At 52.4% G+C, this 23,465-nt stretch overlaps 10 protein-coding genes and 1 non-coding gene across 11 annotated transcripts; 6 read left to right on the top strand and 5 right to left on the bottom strand.

The window, feature by feature from the left end:
• On the bottom strand, window positions 1–1,337 carry K452DRAFT_292253 (uncharacterized protein). Its single transcript, XM_033541335.1, has one exon. The coding sequence runs from the start codon at window positions 1,119–1,121 to the stop codon at window positions 105–107; it is 1,017 nt and encodes a 338-aa protein (XP_033392376.1). The 5' UTR covers window positions 1,122–1,337; the 3' UTR covers window positions 1–104.
• A 3,206-nt stretch (window positions 1,338–4,543) lies between these two features.
• Window positions 4,544–6,967, top strand: K452DRAFT_302600 (uncharacterized protein; the record flags this gene model as incomplete). Its single annotated transcript, XM_033542616.1, has 5 exons — window positions 4,544–4,674; window positions 4,745–4,864; window positions 4,915–5,593; window positions 5,642–6,166; window positions 6,212–6,967. The coding sequence occupies 5 exons, from the start codon at window positions 4,544–4,546 to the stop codon at window positions 6,965–6,967; spliced, it is 2,211 nt and encodes a 736-aa protein (XP_033392375.1).
• A 1,292-nt stretch (window positions 6,968–8,259) lies between these two features.
• Window positions 8,260–9,141, top strand: K452DRAFT_292247 (uncharacterized protein). Its single transcript, XM_033541334.1, has one exon. It carries the CDS (start codon window positions 8,444–8,446, stop codon window positions 8,768–8,770), a length of 327 nt encoding a protein of 108 aa, XP_033392374.1. The 5' UTR covers window positions 8,260–8,443; the 3' UTR covers window positions 8,771–9,141.
• Window positions 9,142–9,514: 373 nt separating this feature from the next.
• Window positions 9,515–9,864, bottom strand: K452DRAFT_302598 (uncharacterized protein; the record flags this gene model as incomplete). Its single annotated transcript, XM_033542615.1, has 2 exons — window positions 9,515–9,692; window positions 9,749–9,864. 2 exons carry the CDS (start codon window positions 9,862–9,864, stop codon window positions 9,515–9,517), a joined length of 294 nt encoding a protein of 97 aa, XP_033392373.1.
• A 1,310-nt stretch (window positions 9,865–11,174) lies between these two features.
• K452DRAFT_279719 (uncharacterized protein) lies at window positions 11,175–13,100 on the bottom strand. Its single transcript, XM_033539428.1, has 4 exons — window positions 12,851–13,100; window positions 12,152–12,793; window positions 11,586–12,106; window positions 11,175–11,539 (listed from the first exon to the last, which is right to left on the bottom strand). The coding sequence occupies exons 1-4, from the start codon at window positions 13,057–13,059 to the stop codon at window positions 11,271–11,273; spliced, it is 1,641 nt and encodes a 546-aa protein (XP_033392372.1). The 5' UTR covers window positions 13,060–13,100; the 3' UTR covers window positions 11,175–11,270.
• A 524-nt stretch (window positions 13,101–13,624) lies between these two features.
• K452DRAFT_362411 (uncharacterized protein) lies at window positions 13,625–15,644 on the top strand. Its single transcript, XM_033546497.1, has 2 exons — window positions 13,625–14,647; window positions 14,692–15,644. Exons 1-2 carry the CDS (start codon window positions 13,829–13,831, stop codon window positions 15,340–15,342), a joined length of 1,470 nt encoding a protein of 489 aa, XP_033392371.1. The 5' UTR covers window positions 13,625–13,828; the 3' UTR covers window positions 15,343–15,644.
• Window positions 15,645–16,669: 1,025 nt separating this feature from the next.
• K452DRAFT_313020 (uncharacterized protein) lies at window positions 16,670–17,550 on the top strand (the record flags this gene model as incomplete). The annotated part of the gene is made up of 2 exons (XM_033543615.1): window positions 16,670–17,062; window positions 17,263–17,550. 2 exons carry the CDS (start codon window positions 16,670–16,672, stop codon window positions 17,548–17,550), a joined length of 681 nt encoding a protein of 226 aa, XP_033392370.1.
• A 1,499-nt stretch (window positions 17,551–19,049) lies between these two features.
• On the top strand, window positions 19,050–19,130 carry K452DRAFT_t155. Its single transcript has one exon. It is a non-coding gene; the product is annotated as a tRNA-Ser (tRNA).
• Window positions 19,131–20,117: 987 nt separating this feature from the next.
• K452DRAFT_302595 (uncharacterized protein) lies at window positions 20,118–20,622 on the top strand (the record flags this gene model as incomplete). Its single annotated transcript, XM_033542614.1, has 3 exons — window positions 20,118–20,135; window positions 20,186–20,528; window positions 20,576–20,622. 3 exons carry the CDS (start codon window positions 20,118–20,120, stop codon window positions 20,620–20,622), a joined length of 408 nt encoding a protein of 135 aa, XP_033392369.1.
• Window positions 20,447–21,449, bottom strand: K452DRAFT_292241 (uncharacterized protein). Its single transcript, XM_033541333.1, has 4 exons — window positions 21,304–21,449; window positions 21,112–21,256; window positions 20,576–21,023; window positions 20,447–20,528 (listed from the first exon to the last, which is right to left on the bottom strand). The coding sequence occupies exons 1-3, from the start codon at window positions 21,378–21,380 to the stop codon at window positions 20,790–20,792; spliced, it is 456 nt and encodes a 151-aa protein (XP_033392368.1). The 5' UTR covers window positions 21,381–21,449; the 3' UTR covers window positions 20,447–20,528; window positions 20,576–20,789.
• A 103-nt stretch (window positions 21,450–21,552) lies between these two features.
• On the bottom strand, window positions 21,553–23,089 carry K452DRAFT_292240 (glycosyltransferase family 8 protein). Its single transcript, XM_033541332.1, has one exon. The coding sequence runs from the start codon at window positions 22,663–22,665 to the stop codon at window positions 21,604–21,606; it is 1,062 nt and encodes a 353-aa protein (XP_033392367.1). The 5' UTR covers window positions 22,666–23,089; the 3' UTR covers window positions 21,553–21,603.
• Window positions 23,090–23,465: the final 376 nt, after the last annotated feature.

Below are 23,465 nucleotides of genomic sequence, written 5' to 3'. Positions count from 1 at the left end.
AAAAAAAAAAAAAAAAAAAAAATAGCCGCCTAAACCTTGAGAAATCCAAGGAGCTGGACTGGCGGACTGGTCATGCAAAATAGCAAGGAAATGCTATGGAGGTCCTAAGAGCTGCCGGCAGCCCTGACGACGGCGTCAATGGCCGCACCAACGGACTCGACGTTGGTGGTGTTGAGGCCGGCAATCGAAGCGCGGCCAGTCTTCATCATGTAGATGTGGTGGTCGTCACGGAGGATGCGGGCCTGCTCGGCATTGAGGCCGGTGTAGGAGAACATGCCGATCTGGTCGACAATGTGCTCCCAGGTGCCGGGGGTGCCCCTCTTCTGGAGCTCCGAGTACAGGGCCTGGCGCATCTCCTTGAGGCGCTCCGACATGGTGCGCAAGTCGTCGAGCCACTCGTTGCGCAGCTGCTTGTCGCTCAGGATGGCGGCGACGACGCGGGCGCCGTACAGGGGGCAGACGGAGATCTCGCCGCGGATGACGCGGACGATCTGGCTGAGGGTGTTGGGCTGGGCCTCGGGCTTGGAGAGGAGCAGGTGGAAGGCGCCGACGCGCTGGCCGTACAGGCCAAAGTTCTTGGAGAAGGACTGGGCGACGGCGATTTCGAGGCCGCGCGAGGCAAAGTGGCGGATGGCCCAGGCGTCGCGGTCGAGGTCGCCCGAGGCGAAGCCCTGGTAGGCCGAGTCGAAGAAGGGGAAGATGCCCTTGTCCTCGCACACGTCGGCAATCTGCTGCCACTGCTCCTTGGTGGGGTCGAGGCCGGTGGGGTTGTGCGCGCAGGCGTGCAACACGATGATGTCGCCCTTCTGGCCCTCGGCGCGCAGCGTCGCCATCATGCCCTCAAAGTCCAGCGAGCGCGTCTTGGGGTTGTAGTAGGGGTGCAGCTTCTGCTCGACGTGCCCGGCCGCCATGGTCCAAATCAGATGGTGGTTGCCCCACGTCGGGTCCGGGAACCACACGCGCTTGGCTCCGAGCGTGTCCGTCAGGAAGCGCGCGCCCACGTGGCATGCTCCCGTGCCCGAGATGGTTTGGACCGACGCGATGCGCGGCGCCAGCACCGGCGTCTCCTCGCCGAAGACGAGCGCTTGCGCGTGCGCCACAAACGGCGGGAAGCCGCTCATGGGCGGGTATTCGTGGTCGACCGTGGGGTCGGCGAGGATGCGCTCTTCGGCCTGGGAACAACCATTGTCAGTCCAAAATGTCCAGACACGCCTCAATTGGAAAAGAGACCATGATGGAGGGGCACATCTTCTCAACGCACCTTTCTCACAGACGGCAAGATCCACGGCTTGGCGTCATTGTCGCGGTAGACGCCCGCGCCCAGGCTGACCTTGCCAGGTGTCGCGTCCAGGGCAAAGTCGCGCATGATCAAGAAGGCCTCGTCCATGGGCTCCTCCTCGAGCGCCGCGAAGCGCGACTCCGGTATCGGCAGGGAACCCATTTGTGGCTGTAGGCGGCTATTCGCGGTTGTTCAAGGGAGCGGATGACGGTATGTTGATGAGCACGACGCGAACGGCTCAAAAAATCCTGCTGGTTCTCGGGGGTGGGGGGAAAGGTTTTGAAGACTGAGGAATTCGAGGGAGCCCGCCATCTTCTTATGCTGGCTCCCGTCCCTCGCCCGGCTGACGGCGTGAGCCAAATCCCCATAATTTTTTTCTGCGCACTGTTCTCCCCGCCCGAGCACCGTGCTTTAGCTCGGGGGTCCACTTGCACCTTGATGCCGCTTCCCGGTCTGGATTTATGGGTTGTGACTCCCTGTGGCGTTCTTCCTTGACGGCAACGTGCGGTGCTGACTTGCCGGAGATAGCCTGCTGTGAATTGGTCTGCGTGATGTTGATGTCGTTGGCCATGTCCGGACCGAACCGAACCGAACCGCATGAATTCGGCTTCAGCCGTAATGTCGCACTACTGAGCGTTAGGTTGTGCTCAGTAATGGTCTAACATGTAGGAACTTGGGCGGAGCACGAGCGTTTTAGCAAGATGGTCCGGTGTGTGGCCTAAGAGCTCTCGCAACAATCTTACATGGATGAGTTTGACCGTGGTAGAAGTATTCAAAACAAATGCTATCTATAATTCTTCATGAAATGACAGTACGTTTTACTGAGCTTAATTGAGTTTTAGATTTGTTTAAACTTATGAATTCATTCAAATGAAAGAAGGATATCAATAGGAACTGTCTTCGTCCGCAAACACACCTACATGCGGCTTTCTTTTTCCGAAAGTTCCGGTTAGCTCTAAATAAGTGACGCCTCAATTGCCTGGGAAAACCGCCTTTAGCCGGTTAAACATCATGCCATGTTCAGGTATACGGATCCAAGCCATTGGCGCCCAGCTTCAAGGTCTTTGACTGTACAAAGTTTGAACCACCTACATACAAGCAGTCATTTCAGAACACAAGCTTCAATGGGCAACTAAAGTGGCTGTTAGTGTTCAAAGTGGCATTCTAAAGCGAATGGTACTGAACTCATGCCATAAACCACTGCGTTTGGACCTTAATTTCACCGAATATCGTTCGGTGGCACCACCGAAAATAACGTCAAGGCCGATGTCGCTCATTTGCTCTTCATCGTTCTGTCATCTCATCATCTGTAACGAGTAAGAAGGTAAGTCGAGACCAATACGTGTTTCAGGTCATGCTCTGGCAGTTGCCATCGTTACGAAAGAGGACTCCGACGGATAGCAGACTACTTAAGATTGCCCCTCCTTGTTTACATTGTATCAGCTGGGTTCCACACTTCCATACCGTGAGGGGAGAAGACGGGATATTTTTGTCACTTATACTGTTCACTTCTCTGAACTGTCACCGGATTGTCCAGGATTCTGGAAGAGAACTGCGTGCTCCAGTGTTGTAGGATGGAAGTCCAGAGCCTCCCAGTTACCAAACCATCAGCGACTGTCAGTGAAAGGAACAACACACCTCGAACTTTGCATCATACCCTGTAGTGAAACCTGCTTAATTAGTTAGACTAGCAGGCCATTGCCGCTAAACCTACTGTTCACAAGATATCTTCTCACTGTAATCTTGCATTGCATCAGCTAGGCAACAACCAGACAATTGGGGCTGATTAAGACGCTATAGTTGAGTTATTGTAGAGCTACTAGCATCAATTGGAAGCTGGTATTAATTAACTAGCTGAGAGCCTGAGACAAAGTGATGTGCTGACAATGACAACCGCAAGTTCAATTTTTTATCAAACAATGATGACGAAGGAACCTTTCACTGGCGACTAAGCGAGAGTGCGAGTGGAGCTGCTTGCAAATTGAAGTGTTAGAGAAGTCTCTCTTTGCGCTATATATCAGTAGGTCAGTGTTGGTAGAACGCACATCTAAAGTCATCGTGCGTTCAATCTTATCGGTGGCGGGGAAAGGAAGGAAAGTAACCCCGTTGATATGTATAAATTCCTTGCTTTGCGGCCTGGCGGTGGGCGTTTATCTAAAACTCGCTATCGCTCTCACAGGGGTCACCCCACAGTCGGCGACAAATCCAGGCTCTTGAAGTGTCATAATTCCTGATGAAATGAGTCACGTAGGCAAAACAAGCTTGTGCTTGATATCTTATCAACACCATATGGCCCCTCCATCGTTCCTGGTTCCTGGCGAGTGTTTGTATGTGCTTGCGTAGTCCTCTGGGGCAAGAACCAATGAATCAGCGTCTCTGGCTGTTCTGTGCAAGACGGATCTGCAAACTGTTGCAGACCACGCGGAACGCATAATCCATGATTGTAACTGTGCGTGGTTCTTTCCGTGCGTCTCCCATCCATGTTCCGCTCACAGATGGGAAGACGGGGGTCCAAGAAGTTGGAAGAAAGCGCAGGGGTTTAATCTTGGTGGGGAACGTCCAGCCAAATGGAAGCTTTGCCGTTGCGAATCAGGACGACTCTCGGAAATATTCGTCGTTACACAGCGATGGTGCAGAAACATGAGCTTGGAGAGTTTTTGTCGAGAAAAGGTTGAACTTCTACTCCTACCTTTAGGACGATGCCTTATTACTATCCTGCGTGTCGGCTCGTACCCGGAGCCTCGGATGGTGGGTCGTGGGGGCTCCAATGTGCCTGATAGTCGGATATGCATCTTGGTATCTGTGGAGCCAGTACGGAGTAGGACGACTACGAGCACTACCCGACGTTCGCGATGCGGCTCCTGGAGTTTGCGGCACAGCAGGCGTGCGCCTTCGGCCAGATAGATCTTCAGGCGGGAGAGATATCGTCATTGCGACCAAGTCAGGCATGCGGACGCGCGGGGAGAAGTCGAGGGGAGGGTGAGTCGTGAAGTTTGGTCTGACACATGGGCGCGCTGCGATTGGAGCCCGCGCGTCACGGCTCTGCGGGTGGCCTTACGCTAAGCATTTAGCTGATGCGCCCACACGGATAAAGTCGTATCTTCTTCGGCAACGCTCTGCCAACCTGGGCTATCGCCGCCCTATCACCGCCTCCCGCCATGTTCGCCGGCATGCGGAGAAGTCATGGGTGCGGCGGGCGGCTTCCGCCTGCTGCTTTAAACATGAATTCCCGTCCCGCCATTGCCTCCATATACACCAGCAGCTATGGCCATGGCGACGCGCAGGACTATGAGTTGCACCGCTACCATCACCGCCGAGAAGCGCGCCAGCGTCTCCTCCATCGACGATGCCGTCCAAGAGCCGGCCTCCAAGAAGCTGCGGAGAAGCTATGTCGCGTGCGTTTGCCCCTCATATGTCCCATTGACCACCCGGGCTGACGTGTACCGCCCATTCCAGCTGCCACAGGTGTCATTCCCACAAGATCAAGTGCTCGGGTGAGACGCCATGTCGGAGCTGTAGAAAGTCCAACAACTCCACCCAGTGCGTCTACCCGGTCCGAGATCGGAAGGTTGTCATCTCAGAGAGGTAGGGCACCAAACCTGCGCTGGTATTCGGACTGGCCTGACGACTCACAGTTATCTGAAGAAGCTTGAAGAGGAGAATGCTTCCTTGAAGTGTACCACTCCCTCTTCGACCATTGGTACCTCTCCGGGCCAAGTGTCTCCGGAAGACAATAAGCAAGACATTTTTGACGGCGACAGCGAGGTCGACGTTGCCAATGTTGATGTTGTCAACCCTCTTCTGGAAGAACACAGCCGTCCGGCACCATATGAGCGCGCGTCAGGCAAACCTCTCTATATCGGCGGGGCAGCATGTTCGGCTTTTGGAACCAGGCTACGCTACTATGTCAAGGGCGGTGATACGATATCACAGCCCAGGCGTATGGTTTGCTACAAGCATAGGGGCTTGTTGCGCATTGCCAATACCGAGTTCCAGCTGCCGAACAAGACGTATGCGCGAATGTTGGTGCAGGTCGTGCTGAGGTTCACTGGTTCGGACTACCACCTAATTCAGCGTAAGAGTTTCATGAAAAGGCTCGAGGAGACGTATAGTGCGCAGACACATGACGACCCTGTGTTTCTGTGCAGGTTGTTTGTAGTCTTTGCCCTCGGAGAGCTGTATTCGAAGAAGGCGTCCGTGTCTGGAAACCGGAGGATGGTGCCAGGCATTGCTTTCTTCTTGCAGGCCATGTCTCTGTTTCAAGACTTGCATGAGGAGGCGGATGTGGAATACATCGAGACGCTATTGGTGATGGTAAGTTGATCGTCTGCGCCAATAGGAGAGCTAATATTGATTCGGCAGTCATTTTACTCTCATGCGTTGAACAGAAAGAATACGGCCTATACCTACGCAGGACTTGCTCTTCGATTGAGCTTGACGCTTGGCTTGCACCGGAACATCACTTTCGATTCTAGTACGAGCCCGGTTGAGATTGAGAACCGGCGGCGCGTATGGTGGACCGTTTACACCTTTGATCGTCTTACGAGTTCTAAACTTGGACATCCAGTTATGGTTCGGGACGAAGATATTGACGCTCCATTTCCATCGGTAGATGGTCTAACTCTTGAACAGCGCGAAGAGTTTGTGGGGGCGGAGCAGTTGGTCGCCAATATCAAACTCGCACAAATAACGGGACAGATATTGAACTTGATCTACTGTATTCCAAACAAGGATCAAGAGACCACTTTCGTAAGGAACATGCATAAGATCTTGAACAGCCTGAAGGAATGGGACGCGATGCTGCCGGATTGTTTACGATTGGATCCTAAAGCATCGCCACCTTACCGTACTCGGTCGGTGGCTTCTTTGCGGTTGCATTTTAACCAGGTATGGTCCCTGTTAACCGTCAGCGACTTAAACTTACCAGTTTAGTGCGTTGTCCTTGCGACCCGCCCAATCCTTCTTTACGTCTTCAAATACCATGTCCGGCCAACTCATGGTACCGTCGCGTCTCCCAGCACTGCGAAGCCTTTGTCTCCCATGACCACTGCTCTCAGCGAAGCCTGCATTCATGCCGCTCGCTCATCCAACAAGTTACTCGCCCAGCTCTGGATTGATGGCTCCATCGCCACTTTTGGATATTTTGACGCCCATTACATTTTTTCTTCGACGATTGTACTCCTCATGGCCAATATCCTGTATCCCAGCGAGTCGGACAAAGAGAGTATTGACCTGGCATGGAGCCTTTTGCAGACCATGGCCGATGATGGAAACCTGCCGGCCAGCGAGTACTGTGAACGCCTTGTCCTGCTACAGAAGGATCTGGATGACATGTGCGGGGACAGCCAGAGCAGTTCCATGACGGCAACGACGCCACCAAACAGGTCACTGGACCATGACTCCAAAATTGATCCGCGTCTGTCCTCGACATCAAGCTTCAAGCAGTCTCCACAGAGCGACCAGATTAGCCCGACGACTGTGATAGATCCACAACAGTTTTTGAGGGGAGCAGCCGGACCGTCACCGCCGAGTAGTGCTCCACTGGATGATCCGTTCATCCAGGACTTTTTGACGCAGCCGGATAATCAGTGGAGTCCCGGCACGCTAGATGTGGGCGGAGACAGCTCGATACCATGGGCCTTTAGTTGGGAGGCTGGAGAGTTGCAGAGCCAATTTGCATCTGCATGATGTATCGGCAGTTTGATGTTGTAACCCAGATGATTGTTCTGCCTTGTTGGTAAAGCCTCCAACCTAAGCGATGGGTTTGCCAGTGCAACTGCATGGTCATCCTACGAGGTCCGGTCTGAGCCATTCCATTCCGGCACATGGTCGTGTTGCTATCCAAGCATATGGCCAGTGTTGGTCTCGGATGCGCAAGCGTACGATAGCTTTGTTGGACACGGACGACGAATGGTGTCTGCTATGCGAAGGCATCCGCTTTGCAACCGGCCACGAGTTCAGCTGATCTGGTCATATCCTCTTGAAGTGTCCACATCGCACTCATTTCCAGTCTTGGCTTGTGAGATTGACGAAGAGCCTGTTGCGAAGTAGATGGATCGTTCGGTCTCCGCTACCCAGTATTTCTTTCGACGAGGATTGGTGCTGTTGCAATGTCCCAAGAGTTGGTTCGGAGCAGATGGTAGTTTGAAAAGCGGGGTAGAGTATCAGCAGGAATCGAGTAGGAAGTAATAGGCGAAGTGGCGGTCCCGTATCTTCCAACGACAACTTCGGACAGTACAGATGCTGTGTAGTAGGTGTCGAAAGCAAAGACCGTATGTTGTTCGCCGTGGACAAGGGGCTGTAGGCTCGGGTGTCGGGCGCGTTCTTCCTTTCTATAGGCAGCAGAGTTCGTTCGTATCGACCATCCAACCAAGTCATCGGTTATCGCAACCGGAATGAAAACATCAACCCCGTACCGATTTGCGTGCTCATAACAAACAACGAGAACAAAGGGTGACATGGCGCAAGCAGCACTCACAGCCAGAGCAAGCAGTCAGAATGGACAGCCTCGACCTATATCCCTCCGCCCCCAATCCCCTCTCGCACAACGCACCGCGCCCTCCCGTCTCGGCGCGCCTCACTCCTACCATCCAGCCAACCGCATCCAGCGCCGCACGCCCAACCAACACGCCAACCAGCCAGCCGAGCGCCGCCGCGCGGCGTCGCAGTCGACTGCCTTATCGAGGGCAAAGTGGTCGGCCCCGCTCGGCTCGGCCGCGCCGGGACCGACTCCTATCTTGGACGGCATGTCCTGCATGCGCGCGGGTTCCCCGCCATTGCGGCGAGATAGGGGTGTGCGTGTGTGTGCGTGTGGGTAGGGGGATGACGTAGTTGGGCGTTTGTCATGCTTCCTGTCATGCCTTGGCGGAGAAGGCGTATGCAGGCTGCCTGGCTTTGTCGTGGTGTACAGTCAGGATGTACGATGCGGTGGAGATGGCGGCGACAACGGCGGGTTGATCGGTGGGTTGATGATGCGGTTTCGGAGGTGAGAGAGAGGTTTAAGACCGCGTGCTTGCTGTGCTGGTTGCTTTGTGCTGCTTATTTCTTGTCCTTTCTTCCTTCGGACATCCAGCAAGTACGAGCCGTGGAAGGCCTCCTTTGCTACTCGACACAGTCCGCCGATCGATCCAATTCACCATTTTTTCACCCGAGCCTCCGCACACGATGACCTTCGCGCGACACGTCTTCTCGCCGGAGCCGTCCGCGATGCAACTCGTATACGGCGACAACGATACCGCCGGGTTCCTCAATTTGCTCTCCTCGTTCCAAGCGCTTGTTCTCAAGTCCGCGCTCTTCATCTCGATGCATATCTTCCTGTTCATCTTCACCCTGTCGCGGGGAGAAAAAGGGCAGGAGCAGCAGCCTCGGCAACGAGGTTTCTCTTGGACAGCGAAGGAGCAGCACAATTTCGGGCAGAAAAACGCGCCTGCGGAGGCGATGCCAGGTGCTGATATCCTGAAGCACGGGAGGAAAGACAGCCTGTTCTCCTGAGCTTGTTGTGTGATTGGAGTGCTAAGAATACACCTTGAGCAAGGGATGCGTAGAAAATTTATTCGTCTCCAAGTATCATTCATGGATCGTTCCGCGTCGTTTACGAGGTCGTTGATATTCCTTGGCGCGTGTCATCGGAATGCATGGCGAGAAGAGATGGACTTCGTAAACATTGGTTGTTGTATTGGCGCACGGCGGAAGGGGCAGTGAAAGATTGTGGAACGTACATCCATGGTGTAGCGACTGCGCACATGATGAGTGGGTGACTGCAAGAAAGTGTTACCTTGGCTAAACTCCTTTGGTTGAGAGATTTGAACGTGCGCACGCTGAACCAGGTGGTTGGAATTTGCGTTATGTATCGTGTACTCAAGGTACTCATTTTGTACTATTATTCTTCCTCTTGTGATCGGTGTTTGCACCATGATGGTCCTCAAATGATGCACGCTCCGCTTTTGATCCTCCGGGTCGATCGCGGACGGATACCTTAGTGTCAGTGGGGGTTGTGGCGATGCAGGTAAGAACAACAATCAGAACTTAAATCATGTCTGGACAAACGAAGCATCACATATCACAAAGTGGAAATAAAGGTTGTTCAATTAAGCCGTTTAGGCTTCATTCATCCTTGTAGGGTATAAAAGTACAGTTTCGTAACCGTCATTTCCCATCAAAACCCATTATCCACGTCTATCCTCGCAGGTCTAGAGCGCTCAAAGGTTGTTGTGGTTGATCGTGTCGTGGAGCAATCTATTTCTTGCCCTGGAGGGTGTCGGAGACAGCCTGAGCGGCGTTGCCGAGGGTCTCGGAGGCGGACTGAACGATGCCCTTGCTCTGCTGGGAGGCGTTGTCGGAGCCGGAACGGGTGCTGTCGGACAGCTGCTGGGTGGTGGACTTCTGGTCGTTGGGCTGGACGGCACCGGCGGCGCTGAAAGGTTTGTTAGTGAATGGCCAGCAGATGAGAGTAGTAAGTGATGAGCTTACCGGTCGGCGACACCAGAGACACCCTCCTTAGCCTGGTCGAGAGTCGACTTCTGGGAGTCGGGAGTGACCTTCTCCTGGAGCTGGTCACCAACAGACTTGCGGCCGAGGTCAGACATGTTGATTGAGGTTGTGTGGGTTGAAAGTGTAGAGAAGAGTTGTTGTTGTTGGAAGTAGAGGAGTTGTGAGTGTTTGCTTGATGATGGAGAGAAGTTGAATGGCGACGGGCGGGCTTTATGTAGAGGCGACGAGAGAGCCGCTACGTCATGGAAGGAAGCAGAAGGAGGTCCCGCGAGCTCACAATGGGCCTTCCTCATCCGGGGGCGGGAGCGGTTAGCGCAATCATGATGATGACTGCCCCGCCAATTGTGGCTTGTGCCCTGCGGGCGTGAGGACATCATGCCGTCATTTCCCCTGATTCCTCGATGCCGTGCACTGCGCTTTCGGCCACAATCCCATGTTTGAAGTCTGGATCCTGCTTTGCGCCTCTGGAGGACCCACCGTGCGAGGGCGTCCGGCGCGCGTTGCGGCTCGTGGAGACGCTGGATGCACTGCTCGATCTCACATGTGGCGGTGCGAGATCGGACGCGGTCGCGCTACGTCATTGGCCCCGCGGGGGGCGTGACCCCGCCATTCCACCCAAAGCCTAGAGCATCAACCTATCGACATTTCGCTATTCCATTCAAAATGACATCAATTCATCCCGTCCGATCGTGATCAGCTCCAGTGCCCACTCATCCAGGGGGAGCTCTCCCAGCGTTTCAAAGCCGGCGCGCCTTCGCCATCTCCCAGCAAATCACACCGCCACCTCCACCGCCACTATCATCATTGTAGGATGTGAGGCGCGTTGAGGACCCGTTGCGGGGAGCAACGCGTGCTGTTCTGGAACAACGAGTGGGCGCGTGACGCTGGTTGAAGCAATATGTGGCCAGTTGCCCGGGATCCATCACATGCCTCGGCTTGTTTTCAGGCTGCAGTAAAGTGCCGTCCGATCTGTGCTTCCTATTGTGCAAGGAAAGTAAGGCAGCAGTGCATGCATATTCAAATTGTGCTGCCTAATGCAACCTTGCGTCGTGGAAAAGCAGAAAGCCATTACGAAATGCATCACACTTATTGCATAACAAAGGTCTACGTGTACTTTACTGTGAAGCAAACTAGCGAATACGATTCATACAGAGTAGTTCAAAATTTGGTTGAACCACAGTAGCCGGAGGATAGTGTGGGCAGTGAGTTCAGTTTTATCGTTAACCAAAAAGGGAAACTGCTGGTGTGAAGACCCTTAAATGGACATTAGATGGACTGTTGCGGAACGAAATCGTTGCAGCATTGACTACGAAATACATGAGCTGGTGAGTCTCAATGGCTTGACATATGTGGAGTGCGAATATCATCGCATTAGCACTGGATAGTCATATAAAATGTATAAGAAGTCATAACGCATTAATTTTGGTGCCTATTACTGATAGGATGGTTAACCTATCCGTGCCCACACTACTTCATAAATCGGTCCAGGACTTGCTAGTGCTTAACACACGCTCCGGTGCACACCGTGATGCATCGGGCGCCGCGCCTTGTGCTTATCCTGGGAACCGACACCTTGGCTAGAGTGCTTCTTCTCAATGCTCGAATGACCAGGCTGCCAGGCTGCCAGGTCAATCTGGTCGCTCTCCATGATGCCTTCAGTCACGGCGCAGATGTCGCTGATGAGACGGTCCAGCAGGTCCATGGACATGGACTCGCGGACCACGACGCGCAAGATCTCGGTGCCTTCTTCGTTGGGAGGTAGAGGGTAGTCTGGAGTTGTTAGTATTGGTTGCTGGATGGCTTGGAATAAACTTACTCGGGATGATGTACTGCTTCGCCCGCAGCAGGTTCGAGATCGAAACCTGCTTGACGTGAGGGAACTTCTCCCTAAACTTCTTACTCAACGTGAACGCAACTACGGGAAGACCCGCGTTGTAAGCTGCGCTGTTCTCTCCCTCCTCGTAAGGCGGCTCGCCCTCTCTGTAATGGAAGTCTCCCTTCTTCCGGTGGATGTCTGAGACACATTCATACCAGCCGGTGGCTTCTAGTGCACGGGACAGCAACCTGGCGTTGGCAAGGGCGTTCTCCATAATATTCCGATAACCGGTAAAGCCGAGGTGGATCAGATTGTAGTACTGAGCAATGACCTGCGCACCAGGACGCGAGAAGTTAAGAGTGTAGGACTCTTCGGTACCACCAAGGTAGTGCAGCTCAAAGACGAGATGCTTTGGCAGATACGACTCATCACGCCAGATGATCCAACCAACGCCAGCATATACGAGACCAAACTTGTGGCCCGAGACGTTGATCGACTTGACGCGGGGAAGTTCGAAGTTCCTGGGGTCGTTAGTTGTGAAATAAAAGTTGTTAAAAGGTTCTTACCACTTGGGTCCGCCAACCTGGGCATGCGTAAAAGGGGCGATGAAGGCACCAGAAGCGCCATCGACGTGAATGGGAATGTCGACGCCTGTCTTGGCCTCGTAGTCGTCTAGGATTTTGGAAATCTCCTCTACCGGCTCATAGTGGCCAGTGTAGGTGCTTCCGAGGATGACAAAAACACCAATGGTGTTCTCATCAATGTTGTCCTTGACGAGCTCCGGGTCAAGCCTGTACCTGCTCTTCTCGCTAACCGGCAGAATGCGGGCCTCGACTTCGAAGTAGCGGGCAAACTTCTCCAGCGCAACCTGTGCGTTGGCGCCCATGATGATGTTGGGCTTGGAGGTATCCTTGCCCTCAGCCGTACGCTTCTCCTGCCAACGCCTCTTCATGGCCAAACCACCGAGGTGAATGGCCTCTGAAGAGCCAGTTGTAGCAGAGCCAATGGCCTTTTCGCCCTTTTGCACGCCCCAAAGGTGGGCCAGGATGGAGACGCAACGAGCATGCATGTCCATCATTGCCGGGTATTCGTCTGCATCCGACATGTTCTTGGACAGGTTCTCAATCATCAGCTTCTCAGCCTGCTCCTCCATGTAGGTGCCCACAAAGGAGGCAAGATTGAGGTTGGGGCGACCATCGAGATCAAGCCTGATTGGTCAGTGAATGTTGCTTGATGCTGGACAGTGAATGCTGGACGGCACTTACTCATCCTTCAGGAGCTGGTGAACAGCATCTGCGGGAGCTCCATCATGGGGAATCTTGAACTTGGACAGTTCGGTAGCAGCGGCATAGCGGCTGGAGTACGGAGTGTTGTGGGAGATGGCTTGGTTGGTGTGAATGCCGCGACGGTGCGGGGGCTGGTCGTGGAACTTCTTCAAGAGCTCATCCGGGTCGACGTGGCTTGCGAGAGACATGATGGATAGATGTGAGTATGTTGAGGGTGCGGATTGAAGGTAGAGGCAGAACAGGAGCAATTGCTTATAAGCAATTGGTGCCGGGCGCTGAAAACAGGCATTGAGAAGGAGCCCTACGTACGGTCTTACGTACAACCTTAAGCCCCCTTGGATGACCGTGAATAGCATCAACAAAACCCCGGTCTGGGCAACGGGAAGGCTCGATCCCACGGAAGCTTGGTAAAGCTTGTTTACCAAGTCCATGTCGTCATCGCGCATGCTGGTGGCCATAGCTCCACGACAGCTCCCGTCCATTTGGCGCAAGCTCCCGCAGCCGTGCCAGCTTTTTTGTCCGTCAACAGTTGTTCCACTTCAATTCGTTACAATCTACAAGGCCGTCAAACAGACCTTTCCTCTCACTTGATACCCGGGGCGTTTGCTGCCTAGCCCGCCACGCCGTCCATCATCCGCCGCCTTCCGTAATCGAACTCGCACTCGTATTCGGTCGCGACATCTGCGAGCGGGGTTGCCTCACCACGTCTACCGGCTTGGCGGAATCCAAGCGTCAGAGCGTCGTCAGCCGGAGAATAATAAATAAGATGCTTCCATTGGATGTTGTGTTGTCTCCTCCCTTGCACGGGAATCTTGAGTGCTTCCGCAACCGCCGACGCTTGACAGCCGCCTGTTACCCGTCGTCATCGACTTTGCTCAGCCACCTGTCATACGATATAATCCCCCCCTTCCCATCCTTCGATTCCGTTTGGACAACTTTGCTTCCCTCCATCCCAAAATGAAGTTCACTGGCCTACTCCCGCTTGCTGCTCTCGGCTCGGCTTTTGTCATACCCGAGCAACACGCTTGGAACGACATTGCCATCCAGTCTAGGCCCCGGGGCAAGACTGGTCAATACGTTCCGGAGCTTCCGCTGCATGGCGCTAAGGATGCTTTCCACAAGCTCAAGGGCTCCGTGGAAGGTGCCGTCACCGACGCCCTCGATACCGCAGAGCACTCTGTCGATGACGCTCTCTCCAGCGCCTCCAAGGCCGAGGATGCGGTGAACGAAAAGGCCCAGTCTATCGGCTGGGACGTCGAGGCATGGCTCCGGGATTCCTTCCCACACGGGCTCGAGGGACCCGAACACCCTCCTCACCACCCTCATGATCCTGACCACCCTCATGATCCCGATCACGACAAGCCGGGGCACCACCCCCATCACCACCACGAGCCAAACGAGACAGTTTGGCAGCTGATCTCTAAGTCCAAGTACACCACAAAGCTCACGGAGCTCATTGAAGAGCACGGGGATTTGGTTCAGCTTCTCAATGGCACTGCTGCCAACTACACTGTTTTTGCGCCGACCAACGCGGCCTTTGACAAGGTTCCCAAGGATGCTCCCAAGCCGAGCAAGGAGTTTATCAGGGAACTGTTGAATTACCACATCTCGTCTGACTTTTACCCTGCTGGTCGCGTGCTGCACACTTACACCATCCCCACGCTGCACAGGGAGGCCGAGCTCGGCAAGGAGCCGCTTGCCCAACGTGTGAGCGTCAACCTTCATCTTAAGGGTTTGACTATCAACCACTACGCCCGCGTTGTCGCTGTTGACATTGTAAGTTGAACGATTCTGGTATTAAGGCAAAGCTAATTTTGTAGTTCGGCACCAACGGCGTCATCCACGGCATTGACTCGCTCCTTGCTCCTCCTCCCAAGACACTATCGATCCTCACCTACCTGCCAGCCGAGTTCTCTACGCTTGAGCTCGGCCTGACCAAGACCGGACTGTTCGATACACTGAACACCACCGGCCATGCCGGAGGTACCTTCTTCGCTCCGTCCAACTTTGCTTTCCACAAGTTGGGGTCCAGGATCACGGGCTTCCTGTTCAGCAGCCACGGCCAGAAGTACCTCAAGGCGCTGCTCGAGTACCACGTCGTCGCGAACCAGACGCTCTACTCGGACGCTTTCTACGATGCTACCGGCGAGGCGGACCGCCGTGACCCCCGTAACTTCCACGTCGACCTGCCCACGCTGCTTGAGGGCCACAGCCTCAGCGTTGATGTCGCGCGCTTCTTCGGCCTGATCGAGATCAAGATCAACGGCTTTAACCGCGTGTCTATCAAGGATGGCATCGCCAAGGATGGCGTCATCCAGGTCGTCAGCAGCGTGCTGATTCCTCCGAGACACACGGCTGGCGCCGAGGCCGACTCCGAGGACGAGGAGTTGACGCTCGAGGAGCTCAAGGAGCGCCTTGCGCCATATGTGGATGGTAGTGAGGATGGTGAGGATGGTTGGGGTGAGCTTTAAAGCTCTCTTTGCTTTGGGCGGCTTAAAATGCATAGCAGCGTAGAGTACATACTCGAGAGCTTCATTGACTAGCGCAGCTTTGGTTACTGCATGAATCAACGGTCTTTCTATACTTGTTTTTCCAGAGATGTAGTGTGCTTGTAGTGTTGTATTGACGGCTGTGGATTGCACACATAAAAAGTTGGGGTAGGATTTATGGCTTGATATCTTTCGTTAAATATAGACCTTCCTGTCCTACCTGTCATTTATCCTTGCTTGAAACATGAGCTATAGCCGTATGTAGAATATTACGGATCTGGAACATATCAAAGGTCAGTACTTCCTTCACTGTCCTACATAACTAACTTGTCTTCTGCCCAAATTTATAACAAATTTCGGCGATGTTTGTACGGATTGCGCGCAGATGAGAGTAAAGTAGACGTTGATATTTCCCTCACTACCGTCCGGATGTAAATCGCATTGCTCTGATCGTATGGGTATGTAGGTTGTATCTCCCCCTCTAACCATAGTAGGCAATCGTGCACGGGCCATTGACGACGTTAAAGGTTGGTTTCGCGTTCCAACCTCTTACCTTCCTTACCAGCCTGACCTTATCATATCCCTCGCTAACTAGACTGCCATCAACAAGTTCGTTGACCACGTGCTCACGTCAAAAACCTCAGGGTCTGTTTACAGGCCCTGGCTTCCCTCACCAACCGGACTTCCCGTCAACGATTCTCTGGTGACCGGCTCACACCAAAACTCCAGAGTCTGTTCACAGGCTCTGGCTTTCCTTACTGCATCGTCTACTGGACATCGCTCTCGCAGTAAGTACCCGCCTCCGTCTTTGGAGTTTGTACCTTCGCCGGCTTTCCTCTTCACACTCATCTTATGAACAACAACGATCCTTTTGCCTGAGTCTCACGTCACCGGTCTACCAAGGCCTTACTCATATCAGTCATACTCTCTCTCACTCTTCACGCCCCATCTCGTACCTTTCCACCACCACCACTTAAGCTCTAACGCCCTCGTTCTTTAGTTCAGTGATAGTTACGCCTAAATCATCCTCAACGGCACCGGCGCCGTCGCCGGCTCCGCTGTCCTGCGCATCTCAACCCCAGACACAGACGCGCTCCTTGCTGGCTGAACCGTCGAATGTCACCGCCCCTCACACACGAGAAGAAGAGGACATCTTCAGCAGCGCCGAACTACTAACCTCTTGCTCCTCGCTAGTATGTGCTTGTCCCTCACCCAACCTCACCCAACCCCACCAAGATCTTACATACAACAACCCTTCATGGATCAGAACAAGAGCTTGTAATACTGACTGAATGAAGCAGAGCACGCCATGGCGGCACACTACCCGCTTGTTCGGCCTCCTCCGCCGGTCCTACCAATTCCATTGCCGGATCATTGGGTCTCCGACCGGAAGCGATTTGGACATTCCGAAGTGAAGCTGGCCCCAGAAACCGGAGTACCTTTGAATGGGGACACAATCGACTACGAGCTCGCCGACGACGCAGCCATAAACAGATACGCCAAGGTTTATTTCTTCATCGAACACCAGATAACTAAACCCATTGTTCGCATCTGCACGAACAATAAATTCAAGGATGATAGTAGGGTGTTCAAGGAACTAGTTGCGAAGCTTACTACTCTGGGGTCGAGGCTCCAGAACGGTATCATTGGTATTCCGGGCAAACCAGCAGAAGACTTCAGTGATTCATGGTTTCTGAACTGGGTATGTATACATTCTCAGGATCTCTTTTTTGATGGCCAATGAAGGCGTTGACATCGCTCCAGGTCGCTTCAAATGTCACTCACGACAATTACATGGCATGGATGCATGCTGTGGCTTTCGATTCGCTTCGTGTGGCCCTAGGCAGGAACAACCAGCAATCGCCGCCTGCACAAGGCTAAACACGCGAACCATACCTCCAGCACCTCAAGGACACCTTCACCGCTGCCAAGAAAGCCTACTTGAGTGAGTTGAGGACGGCTCGCGCTAAGAAGTGGACCGTCGACAACTACAATGGAAATAAATCAATCGGAAAAGAAAGATTGGGCGTTGTCGTGAAGAATTGGAAAAAGAAGATGGATGAGTTAATCCAGAAGGTCGAGGACTTCAATCCAATACCCACTACGGACGACTTTGCGATCTACGAGTTGATACCCGCCAACGGTCTCTACTACAAAGACTTGAACACGACCAGAGCTATGAATTACTAGGAGGACAGGATCACAGACGACGTCTACGGGTCCTTCTACGGTCCGCTGGGCGATGTAATTGCATTGGAAAAGAACAGGGACGATGATTACATGGGGCCTTTCATGTTGGCAACAATCCAAGTCGTCGCCCACAAAGCCTGGAAATGCGTCATACTCCCGCGTCTGAACGAGAGATTGGCTGCCATCTCGAATCCCCCGTTCCAGGTGAAACTTGAGACTGACGAAAACGCGGTCCGGACCAGTTTCCGACGGATCATAGACACGTTCAAGGACCTGCCTGGTTTCCCCCCAGCATATCGGGTGTCTGGGTCCCTGCCCCGTCGACTTCTGGGAACAAAAGAGCCCACGATATCGACGACGATGACTTGAGCATTGAACACGCCATGAGGTTGTTCAAGAGGCATCGGGAAAGAAAGAGGCATTTGAACGAATAGTATGTTTTCTTTTGTTCTGTGCCCAAAAGCGTCAACTGACAAACCTAGGAAACTCGCTCTTTGCCATCGTTCTGGATTTTTCGACATCCTTCCGGGCTAGAAAATTGATCAACACTTCCTTGGGGAAGTGAACTCATGGCGAATGGCTTTCAGACCCGGCTTTCATAGATTTGCTTGCACTCTTTGGCTTTCTTTCCTTTTTCATTCATTCAATTTGCGGGAGGAGAATGCATCAAAATGGGTTGGGTTTTCTTGGTTATAGCAACGAGAAGCAGCTACTCCCTTGGACTTTAACGGCCGCAAATGAACACATACTTGGGAATCTTAGAGCGTGTACATGTGCTTGACAGTTGTGAATAACTTGCTTATCCTTTTTTAACTTCTTCGACCCTTACTCATGAAACATGATTGCGTAGGTATATGACTTAACCTTCTACCCTTTCATCTCTATGCTCTTGTATTCCTACGGACTACCTTCGTGCTCTTATATATCTGTATTCTTATATCCCTTTGAATGCTTGCGTGCTCTTGTTTATCTGTACTGTTATCCTTTCTCGAATATTCTTTTACCCTCGTATTCCCTTACTTTCTACAACTACCTAGTAACTACCAGCCGTAGTATTACAAACTATCATAACTACGCAAAGAGTACGCGGTGGGTATAGCAGTATTCACTCAATGCATGATCAAGGGGCGGACCAAATAGTTAAAATGAAACGACACTGGGGCCTTTTGGACTAGGACAAAGCACTTAGAAACACTGGTTTTCCCTTCAAAATATCTTTATGACCGCAAACAAATATCTACCCGCTCGTTGAGCTTGAGTAAAGCTGAAATAGTGATTGTATGCGTCTGCGACTGCGCAATCCATCCTCACGCCTATCGCATAAGATGAAGCGTGCCCGCTATGAGAGCGCGATAGTGCACGTATGCATACTGAAATATTAACTTCCCCAAGCCAAACCCATCAAGTCCGATGTTAATCAGTAAGGTGTTGTTCAGCTCGGATAAGTCCTATTAAATTTAAGGTACATATTTAACAATGCGCAAAATTTATACATCAATGGCAACGTGGCTGAGTGGTTATAGCGATAGACTAGAAATCTATTTCCTTCGGGAGCACAGGTTCGAGTCCTGTCGTTGTCGTTTCATTTTGCCTTTTGCGCGTCTGTTTGGTTAAAGGTTTCGGGCCGTCTCTTTAACTGAACATCTATTCATTATTTTTTTTGTTTTTTATTTATTTTTTGCTTGGCTGTGGATAGGGCCTATGGAATGGAAGGGGGAACTGTGGTAAGCGGTAGGTACTATGTTGGGTATGGGGATGGGGGAGGTGTGGATGGAAGGGCGGGATTATGGATTTGGAAGGAGATGTAGCGTGGAAAAAGGATGCGCGCGCTGAAAGATGAAGCAAGCGAATATGGCAATAGAAGAATCTAACGCGAGGAATATTCTGCTGTTGTATGCAATAGCACTGATGCAAGGGTTTGTTGTGCAGAAAATACATGCATCTAGATTCAATTTTTATGCTGATAGCTAAAAACGCATATAGGCTCACTAAAATTGCAGTATATTAACTCTATGAAGCAAGGCCTCAGATATTATGGAGCTTGCATTAGTGCTAACACAGGAAATACTGTAGGTAGACTTAAACGTAAAGTAATATTTAAACCCAGATCGCATTCTGTCTAGTGATATTGACTGTCAGCAAGCGGTAATAAACACATCCAGCCCAAGCGAGATGCTGCGCGCAACCTCACAAAAACCTGTTCAAGTATTTGATATCTTAAGTTAAAATTTAATAGCTGCGCAATACCATTGCGGCAGAGCAAACATACATAAACAAACCACATCTGATATGGTGATGTCCGCTACGACAACAACTATGAACCCATCCCACTGAAATACACAACTCCACAAACCACGATCAAAAGCTACAACCCGGAAAAGATCTCAACGCTATCGTCGCCACACGTGATCGGCAGCGCATCTTTAGTTAAGCGTGCGCTAGCTACACATAAGGAAAGGCGCCCGCTCCCACGCCAAGCCCACCGTCATCTTCCACGCGCAACTCCGCTGTCAACACGCAACAAGTCAATACCTCTCAAGTCGCTTCTCCTAAATTCACTCGTTAAGATGACGCAGATTGCAGCGGTAAGCCAGGGCTTATTCCAATACCACATGCGCCATGCTGACCAGCGCAGCCCTCCGAGACCCTCCAGCTCCTCACCCGCCTGAGCCAGAAGCCCGGCGTACAGAGCACCCTCTTATTGTCGCGCGAAGACGGCGCCATTGTCCAATCCTCCGGCTTGATCTCCGAGAATACTTCCGCGAACCCAAACACCACGCTGCCGGCCTCCGGTGAGAACGATGCCCCTTTTACCAACGGCCGAAGGGAGAGCGGTATCCACAGCGCCGAGGATGTCGCGCGCATGGTGCATGGGTTCGTGGCAGCCGCGGGGGAGCTGGCTAAGAACTTGGAGGATGAGGATGAGGTCAAGCTTCTCAGATTGAGGACCAAGAAGAACGAGCTGGTCATTGTACCTGGTATGTCTACTTCCGTAGGGCCGTGAGCTTGCGCTGACTATCCTCAGATGCCAAGTTCCTACTTGTCGTCGTACATGACACGCCCCCTGCGTAGATGAAGCCTTCTATGGTAGACAACCTCTCATAGGGAGGTTCGACAGGCACTTTATGAGATACCCCTGCATAGCCGGCGTTCAGGAGTCAATTCAAGACTACATCCACGATTATCCGAACTCAGAGTGTTATCTCAGAGTGCCGCTGCATCCAACGTCGACCGAGCAATCACCAATGCTCCTCACCAATTTGGACCGCATTCACGTCCACATCGCCTGCGAACCAGCGTTCGCCCTCCTTGAGCTCGACGTCATTCCCACTCATCTGCCGCTTACACATGCGCCCGTCCGCCGCAAACGTCCAGTCTTCGAGTCCGTAACAGCGCTTCCACTTCATACCATCATGCGCATCTTGGTATTCGTACCAGAATTGCACTGCGATTTTGTTGTCGGTGAATGCGAACTACGACCATCAGCTGGGAAATGGAGAGGGTCGCGGCATTGGGGAAGAAAGGGAAGGAAGGGAAAGAATGAAGGGAGCTAGAACATACCAATTCCTTTCGGAGGCGGTAATTCTTTTCCTTCTCCCACTTCTTGGTCAAAAAGTCGGTGATTTGGTCGTGGCCTTTGAGGAAGGTGGAACGGTTACGCCAGACGGAGTCTTCGGTGTAAGCTTTGCAGACGTTGGCAGGGTTTCTAGTGCATAGTGAGCATTTGCTCGAGAATGAATAGTGACGACGTACTGCGTATTCCACAAGTCTTGGGCTTTCTTGACCTTGGCATTTGCCGTCTCGGCTGTGTAGGGTGGTGCCAGTGACATTGTCAAATTGGGTTAGAGTCTGTATTTGATGAGCGTCTAGGTCTTGACTTGTGGATAAATGCGATGGGTAGTAGTTTTGATCGCTGATGTAAGGGCGAAACCCCACTTTGACCTGCCTGTGATGCTGCCCCGCTGGCGCGATGACATACAAGGCCATGACTCGTAATACAATGCTGAAAGCAGATATCTATTCATTCTATCCAATATTGATTACATCAACCATCTACATGATATCCGACTTGCTCGGCATCTTAAATTCTTCCTCAACAGGCCTCGACTTATAAAATGTATCCATATCGCTCCATTTATCATACCACATTTTCTTCAACTTCTCCGGTCCTGTCATGCCCAGCTTCTCATGCAAGCTAACGACTCCACCATCAAGATCCTTTTCGCTCGGCCACGTCGCGCTCCAGCGGTAATCCAGCTCGGTCCAAGGCATGGCGCCCTCACGGCGGAAGACGTAGTTGAGAAGGCTCTGCTCCATGGTATGCGGGTCGAAGCGGCGGTAATGCTGCATGACGCTCACAAACACGTCGAAGAGCTCGAGCGAGGGCGCAGCGAGCCAAAAGCCCGCGCTAAAGATGGACGTTTTGGCCGGCGGGAAGGGGTGCTCGCGCTCGCCGGTTAGGGCGTTGTCGGAGCGCGCGCAGAAGACGTACGAGGCCGGCAGCGGCGCTTCATCGCCTTTCAGCTGGTGCTCCAGTTCGAACTTGGTGCGCACTGGTTGCCGCACCGTGAATGGCTCATCAAAGATTTCGTCCAGTGGCCCGGTTAGGAACGTGTCCGCGTCGATGAAAAGGATTCGTGAAAATTCGACCATTTGGAAGAGGCGGAGTTTGGTGAATTGGTCTTTCCATCTGGTGACTCCAGTCGAAATCCACCAATTCAAGGGAATGTCATCGACGGGGACGACTAGAGCGCCTTCTTTTCCTAGTTGTTGTTGCTTCTGAAGTGGGACATCCTTGGTGACCAGCACTATGAAGCTGACATGCTTCTTGTTGCGAATCCTTGTTTTTTCGTCGTGGACAAGCTGATACGTCAAGACGCGTACGGCGTCAAAGTAGTAGTCTGCAGCCTCTGGGTCGGCATCCTTCTGTCCACTTAGGAACGTGGCAATGGCAAAGTGGGAGTCGGCCTGGAGGTCCTTGACACGGCCGTACTTGACATCTATGATCGGAGGTGGTGTGTGGAAAGTGTACAGTAGCCATAGCGTCGTCACAATGGCCAAAGCTCCTACGATATATTTGCGACGGAGCGCATCTTGTACAAAAGACAATAGCATACCGGCGTGTTGGATGGTTAAGGGGTATGCCAAGCAGCCAAGGTACGATGTGGGGCTTAAACGGGAACTACATAAGCGCTACAGCTAAGCCTTACGATCACCGTATCTGTTTCTTTGAAGGTCATGGGTGATGAAGCTGACGTGGATTAAACAGTTATGGTCTCAGGGGGTGGTACAACTGGGATTCACATGCAGAAGTCGTTTCGATCTTCATTAGGGTAGGGACTTTAATAACGTCACCTAACTGACAGATTTCTTTGCGTAGGATTGTTGGTACTTGGCGCAAATAGTCTGTCAACGCCAAGCGATCACCTGGATAATGACACTTGTACAATTAGAAAAGGAATCTAAAGATGTTTGTAGTTGTTGCGTTTATGACGTTTTCATTCAAGCCCAGACTCAGGCTTGAAAGGCATTCCATCTGATTGTATCCCTACTTGTCTCGCTGTTGACGGTGAGGGTGTTACTTATAGATAACTCTAATATTGATCGGACTTAGAGTGATCCGGCTTCCAGGCGCATGGGACGAAGAGCGATGTTGATGGCCTCGGAACATCGAATAGCGCCCCGCAATGGTTCGATTGTCTAGATTCCAATCATGACAAACTTACCACGTAGATGGCTCTTGGGCCATCTTCGAGCTGTAGACGCGTCCGTGCCTGTAGGATTGTAGTCGGATATCGGGTGCGTCGTAATCCGAGTCGTCCGATGTTTACAAAGTGTGAAAGGCCAGGCGTGGCCGAAAACAGAGGAAGCTTTCACTAATCAGGCAAACAGGGGGAATTCCAAATCATTCCATG

This window comes from Aplosporella prunicola, assembly GCF_010093885.1.
Source record: "Aplosporella prunicola CBS 121167 unplaced genomic scaffold K452scaffold_42, whole genome shotgun sequence".
NCBI lineage: Eukaryota > Fungi > Ascomycota > Dothideomycetes > Botryosphaeriales > Aplosporellaceae > Aplosporella > Aplosporella prunicola.
The sequence above is the reverse complement of the archived record's forward strand: the minus strand, read 5'-3'. Positions and strand labels throughout refer to the sequence as shown.